Source organism: Uloborus diversus, chromosome 2 (assembly GCF_026930045.1).
Source record: "Uloborus diversus isolate 005 chromosome 2, Udiv.v.3.1, whole genome shotgun sequence".
Classification (NCBI taxonomy): Eukaryota; Metazoa; Arthropoda; class Arachnida; order Araneae; family Uloboridae; genus Uloborus; species Uloborus diversus.
This window is the reverse complement of record NC_072732.1, coordinates 130,953,378-130,978,540: the sequence shown is the minus strand read 5'-3', so window position 1 is coordinate 130,978,540 and position 25,163 is coordinate 130,953,378. Positions and strand designations below refer to the sequence as shown.

General features: G+C 31.2%; 1 protein-coding gene across 1 annotated transcript in view; it reads right to left on the bottom strand.

The window, feature by feature from the left end:
- Positions 1-4,041: 4,041 nt before the first annotated feature.
- Positions 4,042-25,163, bottom strand: part of LOC129217336 (uncharacterized) — a 37,678-nt gene continuing 16,556 nt past the window's right edge. Inside the window, exons 4-9 of the mRNA XM_054851620.1 lie at positions 21,631-21,658; positions 17,606-17,694; positions 10,412-10,581; positions 7,365-7,498; positions 6,217-6,311; positions 4,042-4,535 (exon numbers count right to left, since the gene is read on the bottom strand). Coding sequence (XP_054707595.1) covers positions 10,478-10,581; positions 17,606-17,694; positions 21,631-21,658 — 221 coding nt within the window. The 3' untranslated portion in view covers positions 4,042-4,535; positions 6,217-6,311; positions 7,365-7,498; positions 10,412-10,477. The remainder of the gene's footprint in view (positions 4,536-6,216; positions 6,312-7,364; positions 7,499-10,411; positions 10,582-17,605; positions 17,695-21,630; positions 21,659-25,163) is intronic.

Here is a 25,163-nt window from a genome sequence, read left to right as displayed (position 1 = left end):
TAAAATAACTGAACAAAGGGACGTTAAGCATTAGTTTAAAATTTTGCAAGTAAGGGGTAGAATTATTTTTAAAAAAAAAACTGATGTTTTAGCACATTACGATTACATTTTAAAAATTTTTGAAAACAGTTAATAAAATATATCTTGTTAAGTTGTATTTGAAAAGTAATAAAAGTCTAAGTTTTACAATAAACATACAGATATGACCGAAACATTTTTTTTTCTCATTTCGGGAAAATATTTCTATAAAATGCTTTCTAAGACCAAATAGCCTGACATAAAATGACACATTTTGAAAAAAAAAATAAATAAATAAATAAAAATAAAATAAAAAAATTAAATAAATAAGATAGTTTTTAAGAACCCAAACATTTTAATTTTTCTGCAATAATTACCAACTAAATTACAGAAAATTAAGTACACCGGATGTGAGATCGTAAGAGACGGAAACAGAACTCAAAGACCACAAACACCCAGGGAAAAAGAAGAGCTTTAAAAAAAGTTAACGTATTGACAAGCATAGTCAAAGAATGTATAAGCTGCTAAAGTTGAGAAATTTAACCACAGAACTATTATCTAAACTCTATGTCAGTAATTCAAATTTTAAGGGTATTAAACTGCGAAGTATTAAGGGATTTTTGGAAGAAAATCTGTGAATTTCAATAACATTCCCATATTTTTTTTTTAATTTTGAAACTGTTATAAAACTTTTAGTTCAGGACACAGGAAAGTAGTATTTTAACCTGTAACAGGGAAGGTTATTAAGTAGGAAGTAACAGAGGACGTGAGGTCTTAGAGACCGTTCTATTTGCAATTTATTTTAAAAAAAATCGTGTAATTATGATATATTCCTCGAATTTCCCACAGATGTTCTTTGAACTTTTATTAGTAAGGGGAAAAATATTTTTTAATTTTTAATCAAAATATACCTTTTCCGAGGAAATTTTGCTAGAGTGTTAAGATTTTTCGAGAAAATCATATGCTGTAGTAAATAACTATCTACTCGTAAAAAATGCATCTATTATTTATAACGATTTCATTTTAATTCCTTAATATATACAGAACAGTTTAGTACCAGAAAATTGGTTATATCACGTTTCGTGAAATTTTTGACAGTTCTTTAACTGTTAGTATTTCGCTTCGTATTTCGAGGAACAATTCAGCCTTCAATGTCCCTAGAACACCATTGCGTAACGTTTGTGAATATTTCAAACAACTCTCAACCTCATCTAAAATATTTTGCATCTCTTCCCCATAACGCGGATAAGGTGAAATTTAAATTACTATATCCGCGGTTTCTAACGTTAAGAGACATGTCTACTACTGCCGAAAATAATAACACTGAAGGGCAGGTGCAGTCTTGCAGACCGCTTCTAAGAATGCAATGAAATTAAAACCAGATGCACATGCCTAAAGATACTGATAAACAAGGGGGTGTTCAAGGTCACAAAGCAAAAACCTATACGTACCCTATAAGTACCTCCCCTATTAATGGTTAACTTATATTATAAAGGACTTTAAATAGATTAGGCTAAAATGACTATAGAGTGTTTTGCTTGAACTGCTCAAATACCCATATTTTTGCTCAGATTTCCCCTTTTTAACAAATTTTATGAGAAAGCAAGTATTTTTCTGTTTATTTTCTAACTTTAAATCAATCATCAGTTAAATGAAATAAACAGTCAATCAATATTTGATATAAAAAAAGAAGAAGAAGAAAAAGAAGAAGAGGATTACGCGGTCTGCCTACAAACGTAGGCAGACCGCGTAATCCTGAAATATGAAATAAAACTACGATATATATAGAATTTTACGAAAAATTGGTCGTTTTTGTGTTTGAGATTTCTATACACGTATATATGAAAAAATAAATAAATAAAATCACCAACAGTTTTTTATTCCAAAATTTTATTCAAAATTTATTGATCTCAGTGCAAAAATGAAATTCTGAAACTGCGCATGACGTTTTGTTGAAAGAAAGTTATTTAGGTAATCGGCGCAAGTTCCAAAAGTGCTCATTTGTAGCAACGTTTTTATGATGAGTCAATTTAGGTGAGAGAAAAAGGGGAAACATTTCAGATGAAAGAAAAGTGTGTTGGGAAGGAGGTTCGCAGAGAAAATGTTTATTGCTCAATGGCAGGAAATGCTTCTCCTGAATAAGGCACTTTCATATGCAATCAAAATTGCATGTATGCATATTTTGTTTGTTGAAGTATTTTGTGAGAGTGAAATAGTAATTTGTTAGAAAACATGTCTACGTTTTCTAACAAATCGTGTATATGCTAAGAAAACTGAGCAAATTATTTCTACGCAGAAACTGTGGCAACAAACAATCTGGAGAATTTTATATTGCAATTTTCAGGCCAACTTTTAGTTAATTGCATGAAAGAGGAGGAGGGAACGTTGACCTATTTTGGTCGACTTTGATGAAAACATCCCAGCACTGGACTTAGCAAGAGTAAGAAACTAATAAAATTGTTTCTTTCCTCTAAATATTTTCCCTCTAAGTTTTTAATCAACTTTTGTGATGCATTTTAACCTAAAAATGTATTTCTGAACTTGTTTTTTTTCCAGTTGATTTTTTAACACGCAGTAGTTAGAGCTGATATGCAATAGCTCATTTTATTTAAATCCACTGTTTATTTTTGCTTGTTCAATGTACATTTACATAAGACTTGTCACAGAAAGTTTTGCACATATTTTAAAGGTATATAACATAGAAAAAATAAGACGGTCAAGCAATTTTTCGTGCACAGTTAGGATTGGGAAACTTACATTACGGAAGAAAAAACACCATGGTTTTAATTAAATTTTCTAACTTAATAATTGACATTATTTTTTGCACAGTCGCTTTTAAACTTATTTTTTCCCCTTAACATTCTAAAAGTTTTGAGCTTTTCTGCATATTTCCCATCTGTTTGAATTACCTGTTAAGAAAGAATTCAACAAAATTTACTAGGCGTATGTAAGGAGCCTTAGAAATATTGAATTTATTACCATCCAATTTAGCGTTTCTCTTTTATTTTTTTTTTGGGGGGGGGGGCAAACTAATCCTGTGACAATTTTGAGTTAGACGAAGTATATAAGCGTACGGAATCTTTGTGATTTGGTAGAAATCGCGAAATAGAACGGGTTGCAGTTACACGGAGATAGCAGAAAGGCGGAGAGGTGAAAAAGAGCGATCTTCAGCCGGAGTTGATTTCACCTGGAAGGTGAAAGTGAGTAGAAGCGGGTGTGACGAAACAGGGTTGTCACAAATGCATTCATGAAGATACACCAATAAATTTATTGTGGCTTAACTGTAGACGAGAGAGCTTCCACAGTCTCATTGACAAACTACCCGATGGACAAGGAAATTCCAGCATTATTTTTTAATAATAATGCTTTTTTTCCTCAGAAAATGAAAGATAATTCACTCTTAGTAGTAAAATACGGAAGCCGACCAAAAAAAAAAAAAAATCTTAGTAAAAATAATCTTGTGTAAAAATAATCTTAGCTTTCGCATTGATTTTTTTTTCGGACATATCGTGCTGAATTTCCGGTTCGATGTCATTTTATTCATAAAAAATTCCTAGCTAAATAAAATAAATAAATTATTCGAATTACAATCTTTTGATCTATATACCAAAGATTTTAATATGCAGCGCAAAATTATTTTGTATAATTAGTGAGTGTTATTAATTTATATATATATATATATATATATATATATATATATATATATATATATATATATATATATATATATATATATATATATATATATATAATATATATATATATATATATATATATATATATATATATATATATATATATATATATATATAATATATATATATATATATATATATATATATATATATATATATATATATATATATATATATATATATATATATATATATATATATATATATATATATATATATATATATATATATATATATATATTTAATTTTGAGTGTAAATTCCATTCCAAAGAAAATCAAAACGTATGCGTCGTCAGTCAACTTTTTATTATCAAAATATTTTCAGTATACGTGTAATTAACAAAAGCACAAAATGAGTCTTAGAAAAATATTAGGACAATAATGCAATTGTCTTTTATCATAAGGCATATTTTAGGTGGCACATGTTATTCAAGGATCAAATGAAAAAAAAAAACACTTTAAAACAGTACACATTCCTTAAATTATTGTATTTTACATATTGTTGTATCATTTGCAATAAAAGTTTCACGTTATAAACCATTATTGTCGTGTTTTCAATTATTTCCAACTGAAATAAAAAAATCATGGCACTTCATTTGTTCCTATTAAACTATTGTGTGAGCAGTTTTCATCATCCTGACTTCTGTAAAGTACTCAATGTACAAACTAGTACACGAGTTGTTCTTTTTCATCCGGCGCCAAAACACATTTTGTAGCTTTGTTCGTCTGTATCTTCTTTATATCCAAAGCTTAGTAAAATATCAGGGGGAGTTTCATAATCCGCAGCTTTCACAGGTATATCGAGTACCACGCAGATGAAATCTGAAATGAGAACAAACCTGTAAATCATTAAAACACATATTTTGTCATTCATGGCTCATTGCATTCCATACTTCCTAACACTTAGAACCGCTAATTGAATAAGAATTTCAACCAAAATTTTGTAATATAACGAAAATTATAGAACCATTTTTATTTCGTAAAAGGTATTGCTCGGTAAATCGTAGTAATTTTAAAAGGTTATTTTCGGAAAGCATTATATCGCTTTCTTTCTGCAATAAGAAAGATGGAACGTATATTAACCGAATAATGTGGCCTTATGTGCTTACGTTCGACGACCTCGACCTTTAGCTACCGGTATATTGATCATATGACAGCTAATGACGTCAGCGATTACTAACCTCACGAACCAATGCTGCATCGAGCGCTTTCGGTTAATCACCGGTTACTTGCGCAGACATGGCGTAGATGAAAAACACGCAGGTAAAAAATGTTTATAACTGGTCAACAATTTCACTTGGTTCAATCAACCAATCAACCAGCTTAACTTGCAGTAGACCACTAGATCAACCGATGAGGCTCACATAACGACATTGGTAGAGCCAGTTAACCTGTTGTTCTCATAGAACGCTGCAGTTAGTCACTGATCAACCGGTTGAGGTCGGCGAACGCAACCTGTAATAGGTGTTTCTAACTCTATTGTAGGACTGGGCGACGTTAAATATGCTCGTGGTCTCAATGTCCTCCAAGTGAAACGATACCTCTGGGGGTGCTAGTACCAGGTAGCTATTAGCTCCTGGTCTAGTTCTAAATTCTCATTAACTGTTCAATCCGGTGATGGTGGTGCCATCTATCGATATAAAAAATAATGGAGGCAAGGCACTTAGTATGCAGTCCTCGACATACATACAGTTGTAGTCAGTTGTGACTCGGAATCGAATCGAAATAACTCTATTGTATTTTTCTTGGGTGATTTTAAGACATCCTAACATCACCCAAATATCCCGAAACCAAAGTACAGTAACTGCTAACCGAACAATGTGGCATTCTGTAATAGGTGATTCTAACTTTATCGTATGTCATAGGGACTAAGATATCGTAACACTATTCAAACATTTGAGAACAGATTCTGAACACATGTCAGCACAATAAATAGTGAAAAGATAGCTTTCTTTCGTACAAATATAATTTTAAGAGATTTATTTAACTACTAGTCAATAGAATCCCTTAATATGATTCCACTAGAAACTTTGTTGTAATAATTAGCTGTCGGCTGGTGTCGAAAATGCGGTCAAAAAGGGGTGCACTATCCCTGTTCGATGGCCGTACATTTCCCGGTGACAGTTGAAAATCACCCTAGAATTTGTTGCAAAAGTAACGAAGCAACTACTGGTATAATCAAAAGATGTCTAATAAGGGCAATAAGTCTTCTACACAATTCTTTATAAAAGGTGTTCAAAAAATGACCCAAAAACTGTTTAAAAAGTTTTCTGAACCAAGTAAAGGTTCTTAAAAGTGTTTTCGGGGGTGATTTTAAAGCTTTCAAAAAGTGTGCTTCAAAGTGTTCTAAAAAAGGATACAAGTGTCCGTGTTTAAAAAGCGTCTGGAGTTTTCCCGTATAATGCAATCGAATAAGTAGTGAAATATGGAAAAGGATTATTTTGATCAATTTGTATTTATAGTTAACAGCAGCTTTGACATATATTAAGCGCATGAAATTTACCTGTAATTTTCCTTTTCTTTGCCTTGAAAAGCAAAGGTACTGCCAAAAAAGACTTCCGCGCATATTCTTATGTGTTGGGCATGTTACTTGAAAATCTAATTTTAAAAAAAGAGCATAATTAAATATATGTATTCAAATCATACAACATATATATCTATTTATGTAATATATTAAGTTGTTAAAACATAAAATACATAATTCTTTGTTCGGTTAGGGTTAAAGATTGTAAAACCGCATTGCTTTATTTCAATTTCATCATATACGTTTTCTTGCAAAAAAAAAAGATGCTTCCGAACAATCACTCTCAATTTCTACTTTCTTAAAGTCTCTACGTTTAAAGGTAACAGAAGATCATTTGTAGTAGAGTAGCAGGGGAATATGGGACAAAGTGAAATGGAGAAATATTTACTTTGCTTTTAGAGCAACCTATCTGGTAATATTTTAACTATGTACCAACTGGACTAATCCATTCAGTCAAGAAAATATTACGTCTGAAAAATTTAGAATATGATAATACAAGCAATTTTCCAAAACTGATGCCCATAATTTCATATTTTGTTGTAAAATCGAAAATTATTTTTGGCATTTTAAATGATAAAGTTCTTGAAGTTAACAGTTAAAATAATTATTTGGATTTTCTAATATTCAGTGCAGTATTTATTTAGTTAATGTTGAGATTATTTGTATTTTAAATATTTTGTACAATTAGACAAGTACATGCGGAGCAAAGTGAAATAGTTAATCTCGTTTATTATATTTCTCAAGTATTTTTTTAAATTACTTTATTAACGTACCTTAACTAAGCAATTCACTTATTTATTCATTTGCGAAGGATCTTTCATCTGTTATCGCCTGCCCTGGCCCGAAACGTGACATTGAAGATATATCTATTCATCGTTGCTACTCCTGATATTATTGGTGAATTTTACCAATGGCTAGTTTTCTTCTGTTTACTAGAGGTAAGAGACTGCGTTCAATCTCACCTTTCAGATTGTTTGTTGAGAGAACAGTTCCCATAACGTTAAACCACGATAACGTAATGCCAAGAAAAATACATAAATCTTACAGTTTGATTAGAGTCAAAGATTTTTTTTTAATAAAAAAAAATAGATTAAATCAATACAATACTATAGAAAGGGCTTACTTACGCTAAGTTGAAATCCCCCGAAACGATTACTGAAAAACCAATGCATGTAACACACGTTAGTTTCTTTTTTTTTAACGTTTCATTACTAATTTGCATAGCTGATAGGAGCCTTTTAAACACACTTTCCTGCGCATCCTGGAAAAAATGAAACATAATATTATAAACCTGCAATTATTTTGAGTAAACGAAATTTTAGCACGTAGTCAACACTCATAGAAAATTTTCTTTCGAAAAATAGTTAATATATTTTATCATAATTGTTGCTACAGAACTCAAAGGCAGAAAAGTTGTGAACCAGTCGCGATAAAATGCAATAAAATGCAACTACTGGTGACGAACAAATTGAATGATAAGGGCATTTTTAGGCTTAATTTATACACAAAATGCTCCTTTTGCAGAGTTCAGAAAGCGTTCTTAAATATAATAATGCTTGTGCGTACCTTGGCGTGATGCAGGTGTGGTGAAATTTCAAAATGTCACAAACAATAACAGAGATTATTGATAATAAATCAATTTATTACGTTTTTTAAAAAGAAATCACGTTAAGTCACTTTCAATGAATCAATCGATCACATTCATTAAGTCAATTAGTAACTTTCATTCAATCTATCTCTGTCACGCAATAAACCACTTTCAATCCGTCAGTTGTGCTCAATCAATGAACACGTGATTGATATAGAACACGTTAAACGCTTAATCACGTTAATTTTATTAATCACGTTCCAATTAAGTTCATTTCATTAAGTTGAAATGTATAAAAACGTTCCCTTAATCAGTCATGTACAATATGGTGTATCGAAAAAACTTTTTTTTCGAAATTCAATTTGTCAACTTGATAAAAAGTTGCCCCTACCGACCCACATCTTATATAAAAAAAATTATCCGATTTAAAAAAAATATTTAGGTGTCCTGCACGAGGCCTAAAGCTTATAATTTTCTTCGAAAAATCTTTTAGTTTCTAAATTTTGTTTTGAATAACACAAAAAAATTTAAAATCCTTTTAAGTTGAAAATAGTGAGTAATAAAGTAGGGAATTGTCGTCAAGTAAAAGGTTTTGCTCTCATGTGACATTTAGGTTCCCGCATAGCATGCAAAAATAAGGATTTTTTTAAGTTCAAGTTAGAATTTTGAAAATAAATGTACTAGCTCTTTTTTTTTTTTTTTTGCAAAGGTTGGTTTAAATATTTCTTTGCTAATAAAGAATTCTTGATAATTTTTTTAAAATTTTATGGATAAAAATATTTGAATTTATTTTCTGATTATATTGTAGAGTAATTTTGTGAAGTTTAAAAAATAAATAAATAAAGGTGATAAAATAATCTTGCAGACATCGTTTTCATTTTATTAGAGAAAAGTATGTTATTAAGTATAAAAAACTAAACATCAAAACATATGTAGAATAGTGTATTATAATACTATATATATCAAGCTTTTTCCATACTACTGTTTTTCAACAGCTCTAAAAGTATGCGTGAGTTATGCTGGAGGCTTTCTTAGTACTGCAAATTCACATAATAATAAGCAACTATCGTTTGGTACACAAAAGCACCCCCCTTAGATTGTACCCTTCGATTCGTATGGGATGGAAATAACTTTTTACCAAAATACAATGAAAACGCGAACTATGGCTCCACAGCAGTTAGTTTTACAGGATTTAAATAATTGTGCACATTTAGCAAAATATCTCCACAAATCTCATGACCTGTGAGTCATGCTTGGCCCTTTGCTGAAAAAATGCAAATTTCGGACAAATACGATGTTTTTGATTTGTTTACTGCTGTTTCCAATTTAACTACATTAACGTTGATCATTGCATCAGTGTATTTCATTCATTACAGCAGGGCGTGAACGCTGAATGATTTCACTAAGTTACAGTCTCAGTAATTTTTTTATATAATTTCGCTAATTTTTCCTCTCACTTAAAAGAGACATTCAAAAACTTTAAGCTTTGTGCAGGACAACTTAATATTTTTTGATTCCGATAAAAATTTTTATGTAACATGTGGGTCGTTACAGGCAACTTTTTGTCCACTTGACAAATTGAATTTTAGAAAAAAAAATTTCGATACAGCCTAATGTACCAGCATCACGTACAACAGAAGCACTACGTTAACTCCATCATTCACATTGATTCAATCCATTTATCACGCTCAATCAAACATCCGTATAAAATAAATCAATTTTGCTCATTTCATCAGTCGTATTTTTCAATTAATCACGTTCATTTATTCGCTCATTTAATCATTACGTGCATTTAATATATCACGTTTGATTTAATGAATTCCTCTCAGACAAACACATTCACTAAATTAAATCGATCATTATCATTCAGTCAATCAATCACATGAATACAATGAATCAATCACGATCATTTAATCGTATATCGCTTTATTTATGATATTAATTCTAGCTTTTAAGTTGGCTCTGATTGATAAAACAAACGATTTAGTTAGTATAAAGGATAATAAAAGATTAAGTTACTAAACGTAATCACTTTACGTTATGTATTACTTCGTTAAACGTGTTTGACTAAACGTAATTTTGAGTGACTATGATGAACAATTAAATCAAAGATAATTGATTGACTAATCGTGATTGACAAAAAGAACTTCAGCAATTTAATGTGCAAGACTGACTGAACGTGATTGATAGTAAAAATGGGAACGGTTGATTGAACGTGACTTATTTAACAAACGTGTTTGAACTAAATCAAATGAGCGTTATTAATTAATTTAATAAACGTAATTTAAATGTTTTTATTAAATGATTGTTTGGAACTGATTGAACGCAACTGATCAAATGATTGGAGTTACTCATGAAACGGCTTTGGTTGATTGTACGTGATTGATTGAATAAACGTTACCGATTAATTGAAGGAAATTAAATGAACGTGATTGTTCGAAAGAACACGATTTATTGATTAAGTCGCCTTTTATTAAATGAACGTGATTAAGTAAGTGTGACTGATAAAATGAACATGATTCATAAATTAATTGACGTAATCAACGAGACTAATTTATTTACCTTTAAAATGTCGAACATTATTACCTGTTTTACTGCTCAAGTGCAGTTCATTCTTTTTCCAAATTCACATATTCATAGTTGTGTGCTTTGTTATAAAACTGTGTCTGTGTATTTCTGGCGAACGTATTCAGACCTTGAAGTATCTGGTTTATCACAATACAGCGCATCATCCGCAATGCGACCCGTAAAAAATACTGCAAAAAACATTTAGATTATCAAAACAAAAACATCACTTACAAAACATTTTACATATATTTAATTGTTATGTAATTTTTAAAGTTAAACACGAATTACTAGGGAGACAAAATATTAGACGTTTACATCGGATGCTATATTTGCCGGCGATGAAATATTTCGGTTGAAATAGTCAAAGTATGCTTTATCCGTTACGAATGCTGTCAGAGACAACAAATGACGACCGTCTAAATAAAAATGCTTTTCAATAACGGAGTATTAAATGACAATGAAATATCGATTGACAACAAGACGGCGTGTTACTTGAACTATAGATGTATGACCTATGTGGTGCATTGAAACTAATATTTTGTCGATTTTACAGTAGATTTTGTCATTCCGCGCAGAGGTGCTATATACGTCCAACTTTGTCTTTGCTGTTAAATAGCTCACAGTTAAAAATACAGTCTGCAGAATCTCGTCTATTCGAAGCTTTTTGACTGAAATCTCGTTTTAGCAAAATTGATTCCACAATTATATTTTTTAAATTGTTTTTTTAGTAAACAAAAACCGTAATCTAATGCAGAAAGTCCTGCAGCAACCATCGAGTCCCCTATAATTCTATCATTTCTGTTCTGTCCTACACCCACCCAAAACTAGCTGGAATGTTATAAAAAACTATTCTAGCTTTTAAAATACATATAATTTTAAAAGTGAAAGAAAGGTGAAACATTTTTTTTATTTTGTTATATAATTATTTTAGCTACGTATGTAAAATATCGAATTTAATCAACACATTAAAGTTTACAACATTGTTCTAAAGACCCTATGGATGGTAACAAAATATCTATTTAAGTTCAACGAAGGTTAAATTACATGCAATAAGTACAATATATCTAGTTAAATGTACCATGCATTTTCTTTTTTGTGTAACATTTATTGAGCATTTGTTTTTACAGTTTAAGTAATACGTAATTAAAACACCACATTTAGTAATTGTTTATTACATTAGTGCATGTTAAAATGCAGAGTTGAAATTTTGTGGTCCTTAAGGCCATTTTTAAAATCCTCTTGTTTTTCCAAATATTTCGGTTTCAAATACTTCGGTTATTCCAGTACTATATTTACTACCATGACTTTCATTTTAAAACCCACTTAATGTTTGACCACCGTTGATATGCAAAGATGCAAACTCGGAAATGGACGCATCTATTAATTTGCAAAGACGTCAGCTTTTGCAGATGTATCTTAGCTTCTAAATAAAGCAGTGTCACATTGAAATAAAAAAAACACGCGCATCAAATATTCGCTTTCATTCCGATAGATACCTCTTAAAACTGTTTGGGCTCTTTAGTCGGGGGGCTACGGGGGAAGAAACTGCATTTTGTGATAAAATTTTGAAACTTGGCATGCTTCTAGACATTGTATATACAAATATTTTAGGAAGGGAAGGCATTCCAAAATCCCCCCAACACCTCCCCCCCTAGCGGCCACTTTTGATCCAAAACCAAAAATGGCGATTTGTTTTTTAAAAATTATTATAATTTTTCAAGTCATTGGTTGTATCACTTCATAGATGTTAATTGTATTTTTTTACCGTTTAAAGCTCCATTAAACGTCTAATTTAAGAAATAAAAAAAAGTAGTTTAAAAAAAAATAGACATTTTTAAACTATAAATTCTCAAACGTAATTTTCCACCCTCATAACATACTTACTGGTTCCTGAATTTAAAGGTACATTTAATTAGAGTTGTATAAAAGTAGGGTTCTAGTTATCCGAACTCTAATTGTCCGAACTGTCCTTTTATCCGGCCATGATGCACCTCGTTTTTTATGACTGAGCACGCATAATCGAAACTATTTCCAAAGGGTACAAGAGAATGGGGACTTGAAGGAAAATGGGTGAAATTAATGTCAAGACAACATATTTCTAATAGAAACAAATTTAAAGTTTGAATTTTAAATTTCTTCTTCTTATTACTATTATTACTATTGTTGCTGTTGTTAATTCTCCGCTACCCGATTGATCACTAGTAAGCTTTTACTCATTTTATGAGAAAAAAACACACCCGAAGTGTGTAATAAAATAACTCCAACTACTTCTTACAAAAGGTTCGCATCGATGGAATGAAGACACTTTTGACAGAGAAGTTTTTATAACTTAAAAATCTGAGAAAGAAAGCACCATCCCCCAATATTCAAATTTTGTCGCACCGTATTAAAGCTGTGGGTTTTAATGTTAATGTTGAATAGATCACAGCTTTCAACGAACTTTAATATCTTTACTGAAACTTTGAAGGAGTTGATTTTGTGTTTTTTCCTCATTTTATCGCTATACATATACTTTTTAGTAACTATGCTCGATGGTAACCAGTTTTCGTAAAAGATCTTCTTCCTTAATCCACAAACTTCCAGACGTACACAAAGGCATCGAAGAAGGAATGTTTGCTGTAAAAATGGCAATGAACGTGTCTTATGTAATTAAATTATACCATGCCTACAAGCAAAACAATAAATACGGTGGTAAAAGGAAACGGGAGTGTAATTGGTCTATCACAGATCCAACTGCGTTACGAAGATGGACGTTGGTTGGTCTTAAAGTTATCGATTTCCTTACACATTTTGAAAAAGTTACACCTCGAGTCGTTTAAAGAAACGCTGTATATGCGCAATGAAGAAATGTTCAGTTTCCAAATCCTGTTGTCAAGAAAGGTCTTAATGAGTCAGGCCTTGAAGAGAAATAGCTAAACATGGAAATCCATTTTTAGAAGCATTGAAAGAATTGTTCTCATTAGAGACGAATATAGCAGTAGACAAAGAATATGTTGAACAACTCATGAAGATTGGTCAAGTTGGGAAAAAAAACTGTTACAACAAATGTATAGAGAAAAGAATTGTGACTCAAAAGTCACTTCATATTCACGGGTAGGAAAAAAACCCCATTAGTCTTTCATTTTTACAGAAAAAAGAGTAAGTCTCTTTAAAGAAAAGATGAAAATTCGATGCAGATTCATTTTCAAAGCTTTTCATTATTTGCAATATTGTACATTTAAACCTAGATGACTTCCTCCTCTATGAAAATCAACCTCACCTTCCATCGATTTTAATAAAAGGAGCTCTTTGAAAGGGAAATGAGTCTAGTTATTAAAATTCCTGCTCAATGAATTAAGTAATAGTATTCCTACTGTTGAAGACTGCTCGAGAGAAGACGAAAACGAATTGAGAAGTGTTGCTGAAGATGAAAATGATGAATGCCAATTTTTTAGAATAAGTGCAGAGAAACATTGTGATGCTATTGTCTATGATGTTTCTTTCCTTGTTCACATGAAACGACCTAGGACCGAAATTTTTTTGTAGGAGTATCTGAAGTCCGTTCAGGATACAGATGCAAGACATATAAGAGGAATAGGAGAAATATATCATTTTGGAGAAAATGGTTTGCTTCCTGAAAACTGGATCAGTTTCCTCCGGAATGCAGATAAGAAGACAAAGTTGTTTTTTGTGATTGTACTGCCTATACCATCTCGTTTTGCTCTTAATGATTCGACAGTGATTTTCATTGAATAGAACAACTCTAGCTCCGTCAAATCATGAGGAAGCTGATTGTAGGATCTTCGTACATGTTTTGGATGCTGTAGAAAGACGATGCAGAAGCATATGAGTAAGAACTGTTGGCTCCCGCTGTCGTTTTAGGCATATCATTCTTTCATAAGCGGTACAAAAAAGGGAGAAAGAAGATGGAGCTTAAATTTGTAGCTGGAAAACACTTTCGACTAATACTAGTCCAAGATTTTGCTCACAAATTCGGTCAGCAAAAAGCAGTTGCTCAAAGAGGGTTCCACTCATTCTCAGGATGTGACACGACCTCTTTTTTTACAGGTGTCGGGGAAAAGTGACGATCTGGAAAAGATGGAAAGACTATCTTGATTGGTGCATTTTTATACCTATCCCAACCTAAAAAAAAAAAAACCTACCTGATTAAAAATTTCAAATATCTGAGCGAATTTTTGCTACTTGTCTTCAGGTAACTTCCGTCCGTAAATGAAGCTAGAAACTGTTCTTCCACCAGCAAACAAAGATGAATGATGAAGTTATCACTCACAGCTGAAGCCCTTAGGCAACATTTAGTGCTCATTTAGGTAGATATCAATGGGGCAGTATGCTTAAAAATTAAGCCTGAACTTAAATTCATGATTGGGGTTTACAGTAATTGACGAGAAGCACGTTCTGGTTTGTTTGAGTTTGCCCGCAGTTTGAAATGCTTAAAGCGAATTTAAGTTATGCAAGTGTAAAAAACAACTGCTCTCAAATAACTTGTAGGTGCTTCAAAAATAAACTTATCTGCACATCAATGTGTAAATACTGCAATGGAAAATGCTATGTATCTGTGTAAATTACTAGTAAATTCAAACGTTTTAAATTACCTTCTGTATAATCATTGTACGTATCACTTACTCGGATTTTTTTGTAGTTTTAATTGCAGGTTTTGTAATAGTGAGTTACATTTCAATAATTAATAATTTTATTAATAATAACAATATCATTAGCTTTGTTAACATAACACTCAACTTCTGATTGCAGTAATTAATGTTAGTCCTCTTAAATCGTTTAAGACATAGAACAAATGCTTCAAATCGTCTAATGAGAAAAGAAAAAATTAAAAATTTGTTTTAAAGCTTTTAATAATAAGTTTTGGAGTTCTATGAACAGAATATCCGTGCCCCCCCCCCCTCATTTTGCTAGTGCAAAGAGGATTTATAAAACAGCAGAATGTGAGTGAAACTTCGAAAAAATTACGAAAAAACTGTTAGAAGTTTTTTTTTTTTTTTTGCCGATAATGAAAATTGATTTCGTTTTAACTAATCAAGGTATTTTATTCATTCTTAAATAACAATTCAAATGTTTGTTTCAAGTTTTGAAACATTTACTAGCTTTGTTTATGATTTTTTATTTCTAGTTTTATTCTTAGTTTTGTAATCAGTTTTTATCAGTAAATTTTAAAACATATGTTCAGATTTTCTAATGTTTCGGAATTCGTGGGTTCTCATTACTGGGTTCTACTATGAATGAGATGATTTTTTTTAACATAGTGCTTTAGAATGCATAAAAAAACAATTCTCAAACAACCCGTCCAGAAATGTTAAAGACTTTAGTTAATTAAAGTTTCGTTTTAAAAAATCAATTTTTTTTGAAATTATTATGAAAATTAGGAGGTTAAGACATATTTTGATGGCTTTTCACCCTTTAGTAAGCACAATAGAACTTACAAAAGAAGATACAATGGGTGTTTTTCTAAAAATAAAATGTAAAAGTTGTTTCGTACTTTTGACCTAAAATAACAGCCAGGGGGGTTTTGGGGGGGATTTTGAAATGCCTCCTCTTCTTAAAATGTTTGTAAGGACATTGTCTACACGCATGCTACGTTTCATGCTTTTATCACAAAATGCAGTTTCCGGCTTTGTTTTCTACCATAGCCCCTCTACTACTTGCCCACTTACCATTTCTATATAAATCGCGGGCAGTCAGTATTACTGCTCTCATTGTTGAAATTATTTAAAAAACTGGAATGCATGGTTAAAATAATTATATACCAGAAATGATCAATTATACTATACTTTGATAATGTAAAAAAAACTTTCATTTTAAAATAGTTATCTCCAGATTAGCTGTTGCGTGGAATTGCCAGATTTCTGACATGTACAACCAGGACACCGGATGCTCCCCTCCTCCCTTTCCACAGCGTCGCGAGTATTCAAAAGGGTACACAACCCTGGCAGGATTTTAGAGTGTTTTAGAGAGTAGTTCATTCTCAATGACATGATTAAATATTTATTAATTGGGAGCTGAAACTGAAGGTAATATTGAATGAAACAAGCAGATAAATTTAAATATTTTATTTATTAACTCTTAATACTTACAAGTTACTTTAGTAAGAAGAAGCACTTTAGATGAAGAATAAAAATTGAACAATTATGCCATGTACTTTTCATCCGCTGGGATATTCTTCCGAAAGTCTTTTTCGGTTTGAATCTGGTTGTAAAAATCCTTACAAGCAGATTCGATGTTAATTTTACAAGTTAATGTTTCAAATGTCAAAGCAATTACCCAAAATAATCGTTCAAATTATTTTTAGACTATTTTGGTGATCTGTAATCAAATTGATTCTTTACTGGGACGTAAAATAAAGCGGCCGGAACACCGGGATTTTGTCTGAAAACCGGGATTGTCTCGGTCAAACAGGGAAGTCTGGCGAGCCTTCTGTTGCGGTTTATTAGTCGTCCTGGATCCGGATCGTGTATTGTATAGTTTCAGAACAGTTATGAAATGCTATAGTTAACTTTTGTTATGCAACTGTTGTCATGGATTTAGATTTACTAAAGTTTCACTGCATAAACCAATTAAGTCAACTACTGTAATTTCTCTACACTCATGTTTCATGTTGACTGAAGTTGTTTTACAACTGTTACAGATAAAGTAAACAGTTCTAGTTTCACTTTGGTCACAAATAAAAATGGCTACTGGAGCGTAAATTCTCCCTTCTACATTTTCTGAAAGTTATAATTGTCTGTGATTAATGAATTACTAAGGAACAAACTTGGGTTAAATCCAAAGTCAGTGATTTTTTTTCCATCAAACCAGTGTAAGTTTTTAGAAACGTTCACTATATTTTTATTTATTAATTCACCTTTAAGCAATATATTTACCGTTATTGTGTTATTTCGATATTATGGAATTAATATTTGAAAATTGTTATTTAATCAATTATTTATTCTAAAATATAACAGGGATACTAAATTTCTTTAAAAAATAAATTTAGTCTCAACAAAAAAAAATGTATATTTTGAGATGAAAGATTTTATTATGTTATTCCATTATAATAGAAGATTTTAAAAATTGTTACTTAATCAATCATATTTTCAAAAATAATATCAGGGATACCTTATTTAGTTTTAAAAATTACTTAGTCTGGGCATAAACAATTGTGTAACTGAGACGCAAAAAAAACGTAAATATATAAAAGAATTTGAAAGAGAAATACTTTACCTTCAGCTTCTATAGACAAAGGAATAATATCAGGGCCCTTCTCGCTTGCATCCTGGCTTTCTTCCAATTCTTTCTTAGGTACATCGCAACTGGAAAAGGAAACAAATATCAACAACAGACCCGCAAATATTGCCGCTGAGTTTTGTTTTGAAAAAGACATTATATTTTTACAAAGTACGTTTATTTGTTTTGCAAAGGCATTTGTTTATTTTACATCTGAATTCAAATAGTTTAAAACTTATTAAGCTCATTTCTTAAAATCGTCACTTTTCAATGGCTAGTGTAGATTTACGTAACATATTGAACACAAGTTAAAAATTTGATTTTTTTCAGCATTCTCGTTTTTAATATGCAATTATCGAAGCGTAAATAATGAACTAACAAATAAATTATTCAAAAGGAAAACGTATTTGATGAAAATTTAGAGATAACGTCTTAAACAATAAAATTAAAGCATGGGACACTGAAAAAAAGACAGAAAAAGGAAAATGTTTTTTTCTTCGATTCTAGGAAAAAATTGCTATTTTATACTGATTGCCTAATGGTTTTAACAGAAAGAGAATGTCAATAAATTTTAATGAGTTTTTTGAGTCTTTATTAAAAAAAAAATAATGTCAGAAAGCATGTAAAATTCTTTCCACTGCACGGGCCTGCCCGAGGAAAACCAGAAGCAGATAGTCTTGAAATTTCGTACAAAATCATTTCGATCCTTGGGTTTGCACTTTTTTTTAATATTTGTATTTTTTAATTAATTTTTTAAGCTAAAATTTTACACAAATTGCCTATTGAAGAGAAGAAACATGTTCCACAACCCCATATTTCAGTAGAAAGAGATTTTTTTAAATCTGCATCGGATTGAGTTTGTTCTAATTTTATTTATTAAATAGAGCAGCAGGTATAAGGTTTTCCAATTTACCGAAAGTCCTAGGCTGAACTTAATCCAAGTGCGGAGCAGAGAAGCAAAGTATTTCTAGAAAAAGCGAAATTAAAAGGAATTTTTCAAACCTACAAAACGGCCGTTTTTCTATGTACAGGAGGCTTTTATAATGTGAAATTTGGTACTTGTTACTTGGACCCTAGTGGAAGGGTGCACTTTAAAGCGTTTTTTTCTTCTTTAATTATTTTTGTCTTCGGGTTAGAGAAGTATTTAATTTTTTTTAACGATATTTTCGTTTTTCGTTACTTTAATTTTTTACGGGATGGGGAGAGAGTTTTTTTTTTCCTAATTGTAACGCGGATTTTTACCTAATTCTTATTAACTTCCACTTTAAATCCAGAATCAAATTAGATTGCGAAGCAATCTTCGGGGCTTTTGAGCAGCAGCGAGCAGGGGGGTGGATCCCTCTAGTTTCAGAAAACAAATTGTATCTTATGGGAGGAATTGGCACATAGTAGGGGGGTAATCTTTAACGAGCATCAACATTCAATCCTTAGGTGTTCAATGTTTTTTTTTTTTTTTTTAATTTACTGTATGATACTATTACGCTGTAAAGTGATTTGGAACGAAACTCAGTGAATCAGATCTAATACCGATGCCAGATGCTAAATCCCTGCGTTTACCAATTTATCGCTGTAAAAAATAAATAAATAAATAAATGAAAATAAACGTTCGGGTACTATTAACAACATTTTAAAAAAAAATCTTCGTCAACAAACACTTTTTTTCCCCTTTCGTGGATTGCACTTTGCCTAAAAAAACGAATCCTCGTGAATTTGCCTGAAATTTAAATGTAACATTAAAGAAAAAAAAGGGGGGGGGGGGAGTTTACTTCAAAATGAGCTTAATTCAAATTACTTTCAGGTGTAAATGGTAAGAAAATACTGCCTATTTATAATTCATGCAGTAGTTCAGAATTATTATATTACTATCGAGTTATATATCATTGACATAAATCTTAACAAATACTATATAAAAACAGTGAATAATTTATGAAGCAATTTAACTTCTCCAAAATCCTATAACAATGATCAAAATTCGTTACCAACGTCTTCAAAATAAAATTTTATTTGCTCATTTATGTATAGTATTATTTTCAAACAACTATTCCTGCCTTTTATTACAACATTTTTATAAATTCCATATCGCATTTCTCTCTATTCAATATTAAAAACTCAATGGAAATATTGTTGCCTAAACTAGTCAGTAAATTTATCATTTTATTGAAATATTTCATTCGCTTTTCAGTTACTCTTTACTGTGAATTGAACAGCGTTCACTGTTACAGTGCACAATCCTAAGACAAATCTGAAACACCTGCTTTTAGAAATGTGAATTATAGCACCGCAATACATATGTAAAATCGCGCCAATGAATTTCTAACAAGCAATTTCAATTTACTTTGCTGCTTCCTGCTTGATATGCAAATAGTCGGGGTAGAAATTCTTCTCCAAATGGAAGTTTCGGAATAAAGTTTATTTTTTCCCCGATTTCGTTTCGCTGAAATTTGAGTGTCAGTCCATTTCGAAATGGCACGGAAACGGAATGATTTAGAAAACGTATCGTGTAGCGGAAATGCTAAATGTTTTTCGTTCGTAAACATTTCGCTTAACTTTGGACTATGTTCAGAGACAAGTTTATTAAAGTTTGCCACACTTTAACAATATTTATTTCGAAGGTTTGTCTTATTTTCTTTGCATAAAAATACTTTCACAAGTTAAACGAGAAGGTAGTTTTATTTTAAATCTATTTCTGAATAAACTCAAGTTCTGTCTCTTTATTATTTTTTCTGGAAAAATATCCTTAAATTTAATAGGCAGTTAAAAACACAGTAAGGAAAATGATGTAATCTTGCCCGTTTACATATTTAAGATTGATTTATTGCCTTTTTCAGTATAATGCATTATAAATGAAATATTTTTAGTTATTTTGCTACTTGCTGTAAACTTTATTTTAATTCAAGAAACACTATGTGGGTCAAGTAAGGTTACATGAGATTGGCGTAAACATATGTTTTCTGCGTTTAATTTTGCTCATAATGAGTGGAAACGTTTTATCTTTCTTTTGTACAAGTGTAATTCTCTTCACTGTTCGGAAAAAACGCAAAATTTACTTAACGGTTTTAAAATATTACTTGGCGCTAGAGAGAAATAAAAAAAATATATGTGTTACAGTTTATGCAATTTTTATTTATGTCAACACCCATTTGAACACAGAACAACATTATACCAACAGCAACAAAAATATAACTTTTTACCTTTTCTGACTCGGCTATGAGATCACTGACAAATTTATAAGATTATAGTCATACAGGGTAGCTTTGACTTGAAATACACTGCCAGCTCAGTCATTTCCAGCCGAGGACTGCATTTTCGTGCTTATTAGCACTCATCAGCCCGGCATAGGAAAGTGACTGAGCTGGAGATTCAAAACCTCTTAAGGAAGCCAAGGAAGCCAAACAAACTGGTAGCTAATGTAGAATTATCCAGACCAGACGAGTGACCGAAACAATGGTTCGGTTCAACTCGAAGTTTGCAGGCAAGGCATTGGTATATTCAGTAAATTACCCGCCCAATAGCCAGGGCAAAAGCAGCCTTTGAGTCCAGTCCATGTATCTTCGTTCTGCATCATATTTTTGTATTATAGTTTATTGTGTCAAGTCATGAAGAGCAAAAAATTGCATTTTTATGATCTCGCAAGCAAGAATGCATCACTAAGACTGCTAGTTTTTTTTCTATGTAAAATAAACTAAAAAATATAAGTTGCCACAAAGTAATCTGAACTGGATCAACGATCCTTGAATAAGTGTACTGAAAATTATATAGGCCAATGTGATTTCCAACTTGAGTTTTTCAAGAACGTACGCGACCTCTACGTTCTGTCAGAGATCGACAAAAAAAACATTGCGTAAAAATGTTGATAACAGTTTACCGCTTTTTGCCCCAACTTAAATTTCTTGCAATAATATTCCTCTTACGATAAAAAAAAAAATTATTATTAATTTCTAATTGTTCTAGTTCCTTGCTTGAAGAAAATGTGCAAATTAATTCAAAAAAAATGAATGCAATGATAGATTATCTTAACTTACCCTAATGTCGAGTCCGGGAGTGGGTTATCTGCAAAGAAATTAAATAATCTTTTGACAACAATATATCACATTGTAGCTTACTGGATTGGTACTCATGTGTGAAAAAAGAATAGCTTTAGCTTAGAATTTGCAGTGACCGAAATGATCAATGTTGCTCAGAATGTTGATTTTATATTACATATAAGTTTTAAGTAGCATGCCTTGCTTTTTTTTCTCATAAAGAAAGAACATCACTTTATTCTGCCACGTTTGCTACATTTTCCAAACTGTAATTATTTGAAGCGCTGCATAAGTGGTGAAGATGCAGTTCCAAGTATTCGCAAATAAGGTTTTTTTTTATCATTGCGATATTATGGTAAATTAAGAACATAAGACAGAAAGAGAAGTGACAAAAGGGGTCCCCTTAAATGGTTTCAAAAAAACTAAAATGGAGATACCTACTTTTACAGATATACGCTTTATTCATAAGCTTTACGGATAACATAAGTAAATATGAAGCTTTGCATCAATGAATCTTGAAAGTTAAAGTCATTTTTTCATGACTTCAATACTATACAGGCAAAAGGCCCCGAAAAAGTACGATATTTTTCACTAAAATTAGCCTCCTAAAAATACAATAATACCTAAAATATTGTAAAAATAAGTTTAACACATGCAAATACTTGTGCATGTTATTATACAAAGTTCCATAATCATACATTGATATGAATTTTATCTAAGCGTACCAAAAGTTCAAAAAAAGGTGTTTTCTAAAAAAAGGTTAAACGTATGGACCTTGACAATGCTGGTAAGCATGCGATACGCTTCCCAAACTGCTTACGCCGAGGCATTTTCTAAGATTACGTTATGTAAATAGAAAAAAAAAGAGTAAAAGTTACTAAATCATGAAATGTTTGATGAAAGAAAATAGTGGTTTGTCAACATTCAATCCAGATACCGTCGTTTTAAAAAGGGGCATGGCTTTTTTGTTTATTTTTAAAATAGTAAATTATTTAGCTTTCAGAATTTGATACCCACACAATATATACATTTTTGGAATCAGGAAAGTGTCCCTTATTTTATGCAGCTAAAATTGAAAAATCGATTTTTTGAACATATAAAACGTCCCGGTTCCCGTATGGTTTGCTGTGTAATGACTAATATTTGCATTTTTAAAAGTAACACAGATAATAATGTCCATTTACCAAAGAAAGATAAAAAATATCACGCTCAAGCAGAAAACGTAAAATGGGACATATATTCTCGAAGCAATAAAAATGACAGTTCAATAACTCCTGACAACTAATAATTCTACGTAGAATATAAAAGTATTGGCAAACTTGACAGAGTATTTATAGCTTTCTTCTTTTCTTTTTATATCTAAACAAAATAATGATTTATGGTATAGTTATTGTCTTCCTTCTGCTAAAGATTCAGATTTTCAGAAAACAAAATTTTTTTTTGATCTATACGTATAATTCATCCGACTTCTGAAGATATTTTTAAAATGAAGTTGTTACCATCAAAGTTAATTTATGTAGCCCTAACAAGTACGGCAAGTAAAAAAGATGCGGCATAAAATTGTTATGTGTTTCTTTTTTGACGTAAGATATAACTTACAGATACAATAAAAAATAATCCCTTGAACTAATTGTTTTGTCCCGAGAAATATATTTTTTCAATTTGAAATCATTTTCCTATAGTGGGTAAAACTCTTTCTCTCTCTCTCTCTTAGTAGATGTTTTTCAAATAAATAATTTTTTCTGCTCTTAATAACTCCTGACAGCTAAGGAATGTCTGTGTTAAAATCTGCATTTAATTTTAGAAAAAGCTGTCCTAAATAGTTACGTTTAATTATTTTAAACTATTATGTTGATAAAGAGGAAAATAAAAAAAAAAAAACATTAATGAATTTTTTAGTGCGCAATTTGATTTTACTTGGTCATTTTAATATAAGGTAATGGCGGCATATAAGGCCGTGCAAACCAGTAAGACCTAAATCCATGTTTGTATGTAGAATATCACAAACTTGATAAAACGTGATTTTGTGGACATCAGGAAGCCTAACTCATGATAAAGCGTTATCAACATGCAGTTTGATATCAAAAGACGAAAGTGAAGCAATTGTTATTTCAAAGGAGTCTTGTCATAATTGGCTGGAGTTTTTTTACACTAAACTTTGTTTCTTTACTGCTCACTGTAGTTAACTGGAATAAAAATGTTGTTACATTTCTAAAAAACGTTTTTTATGTATTTTAACAACTCAAAATAATAATAATAATAATAATAATAATAATAATAATAATTTGAATTTTGACCTCTTGAATTCAAGTTATGTTTTTCGCAATCACTAATGTGTGTGTATGTAGACGTGTGTGTTTATGTGTGTGGGAGGCATATGTTTTTTGTGTGTATGGGGGTATGTGTATGTGTGTGTTGGCATATGTGTTTGTGTCTGTGTGCAGGCATGAGTGTGTGGGTAGTTGTGTGTAGATGTGTAGGTGTCTGTATGTATGCTTGTGTGTAGGTGTATGTATATGTGTGTAGGTGTATGTATATGTGTGTACGTGCGTGTATGTATGCCTCTAAGTGTAGGATGTTGACGCAACCTGGAAATGGCTTTCACTAGAGGAGCTGCATCGCGAAAAGTTCCCCCCCCCAAAAAAAAAAAAAAAAACTTTCCGCTATTACTAAATATGATTTAATAAGCTTAGAAAAGTAGACTAATGTAGCTAAATGAATACAAGATTAACATTTTAAGACACCGAAGGGTCGAGTGCATGATATGATATAGTGCTGCACATGCTACGCAAATGTACACGAACTGTACGCAAGAGGAATCAAAAACAAAAGATTTTTTAGTACCCCAAATGTGACGTCCGATTTCCATTTTTTCATTGAAGTAAATATGGACTTTTGTTTCTTTTTTTGAGTTTATCAGATGTAGTTGTATATGTTTTTATTTTGCCAATAAATATTTTTTTTAATTATTTTAGTTTGAAAAAAAATCGGTCCTTATAAGGGAATCTGTTTCTAATAAAGTCAATTTTCCATGTTTTGTTAAATTTCTGAAAAATGTAATTTGAACTTTGAGTGATTTGTTTCTTATACTTCGTGAGTCATTGGATAAATGCACAAAAAAAATCGTGACAGGTGAATCATAAATGGGCGAAATATTAGGTCGACAACCTTAGGTAGGATTTATTTTGCGCATGTACCTTATTTTTCAGCAGTACTGTCTGACCACGGAATGTATGGAAAGATAAAAAATCCGTTGTACAGCCGGAAATGAACGAATCAATAATTTTTTTTCAGAGTCTCATTCAAATGAACGGAACACGCACATCAATGTTTTACTTTCCCCCCTTATTCACATAGATTCGTCTTATCTGGACGTTTCAAAATTCCCTGCAATCCGTGGTTGGACAGTATATGGTGAACACACTTTTGAGTATTACATGTTCAAAATCGCTATTTTTTTTTGAAAAAATATTCTATTATTTTGTGTTGTTTATTTATTTCTTTTAAATTTACAAAACAAATCTTCCATGAAA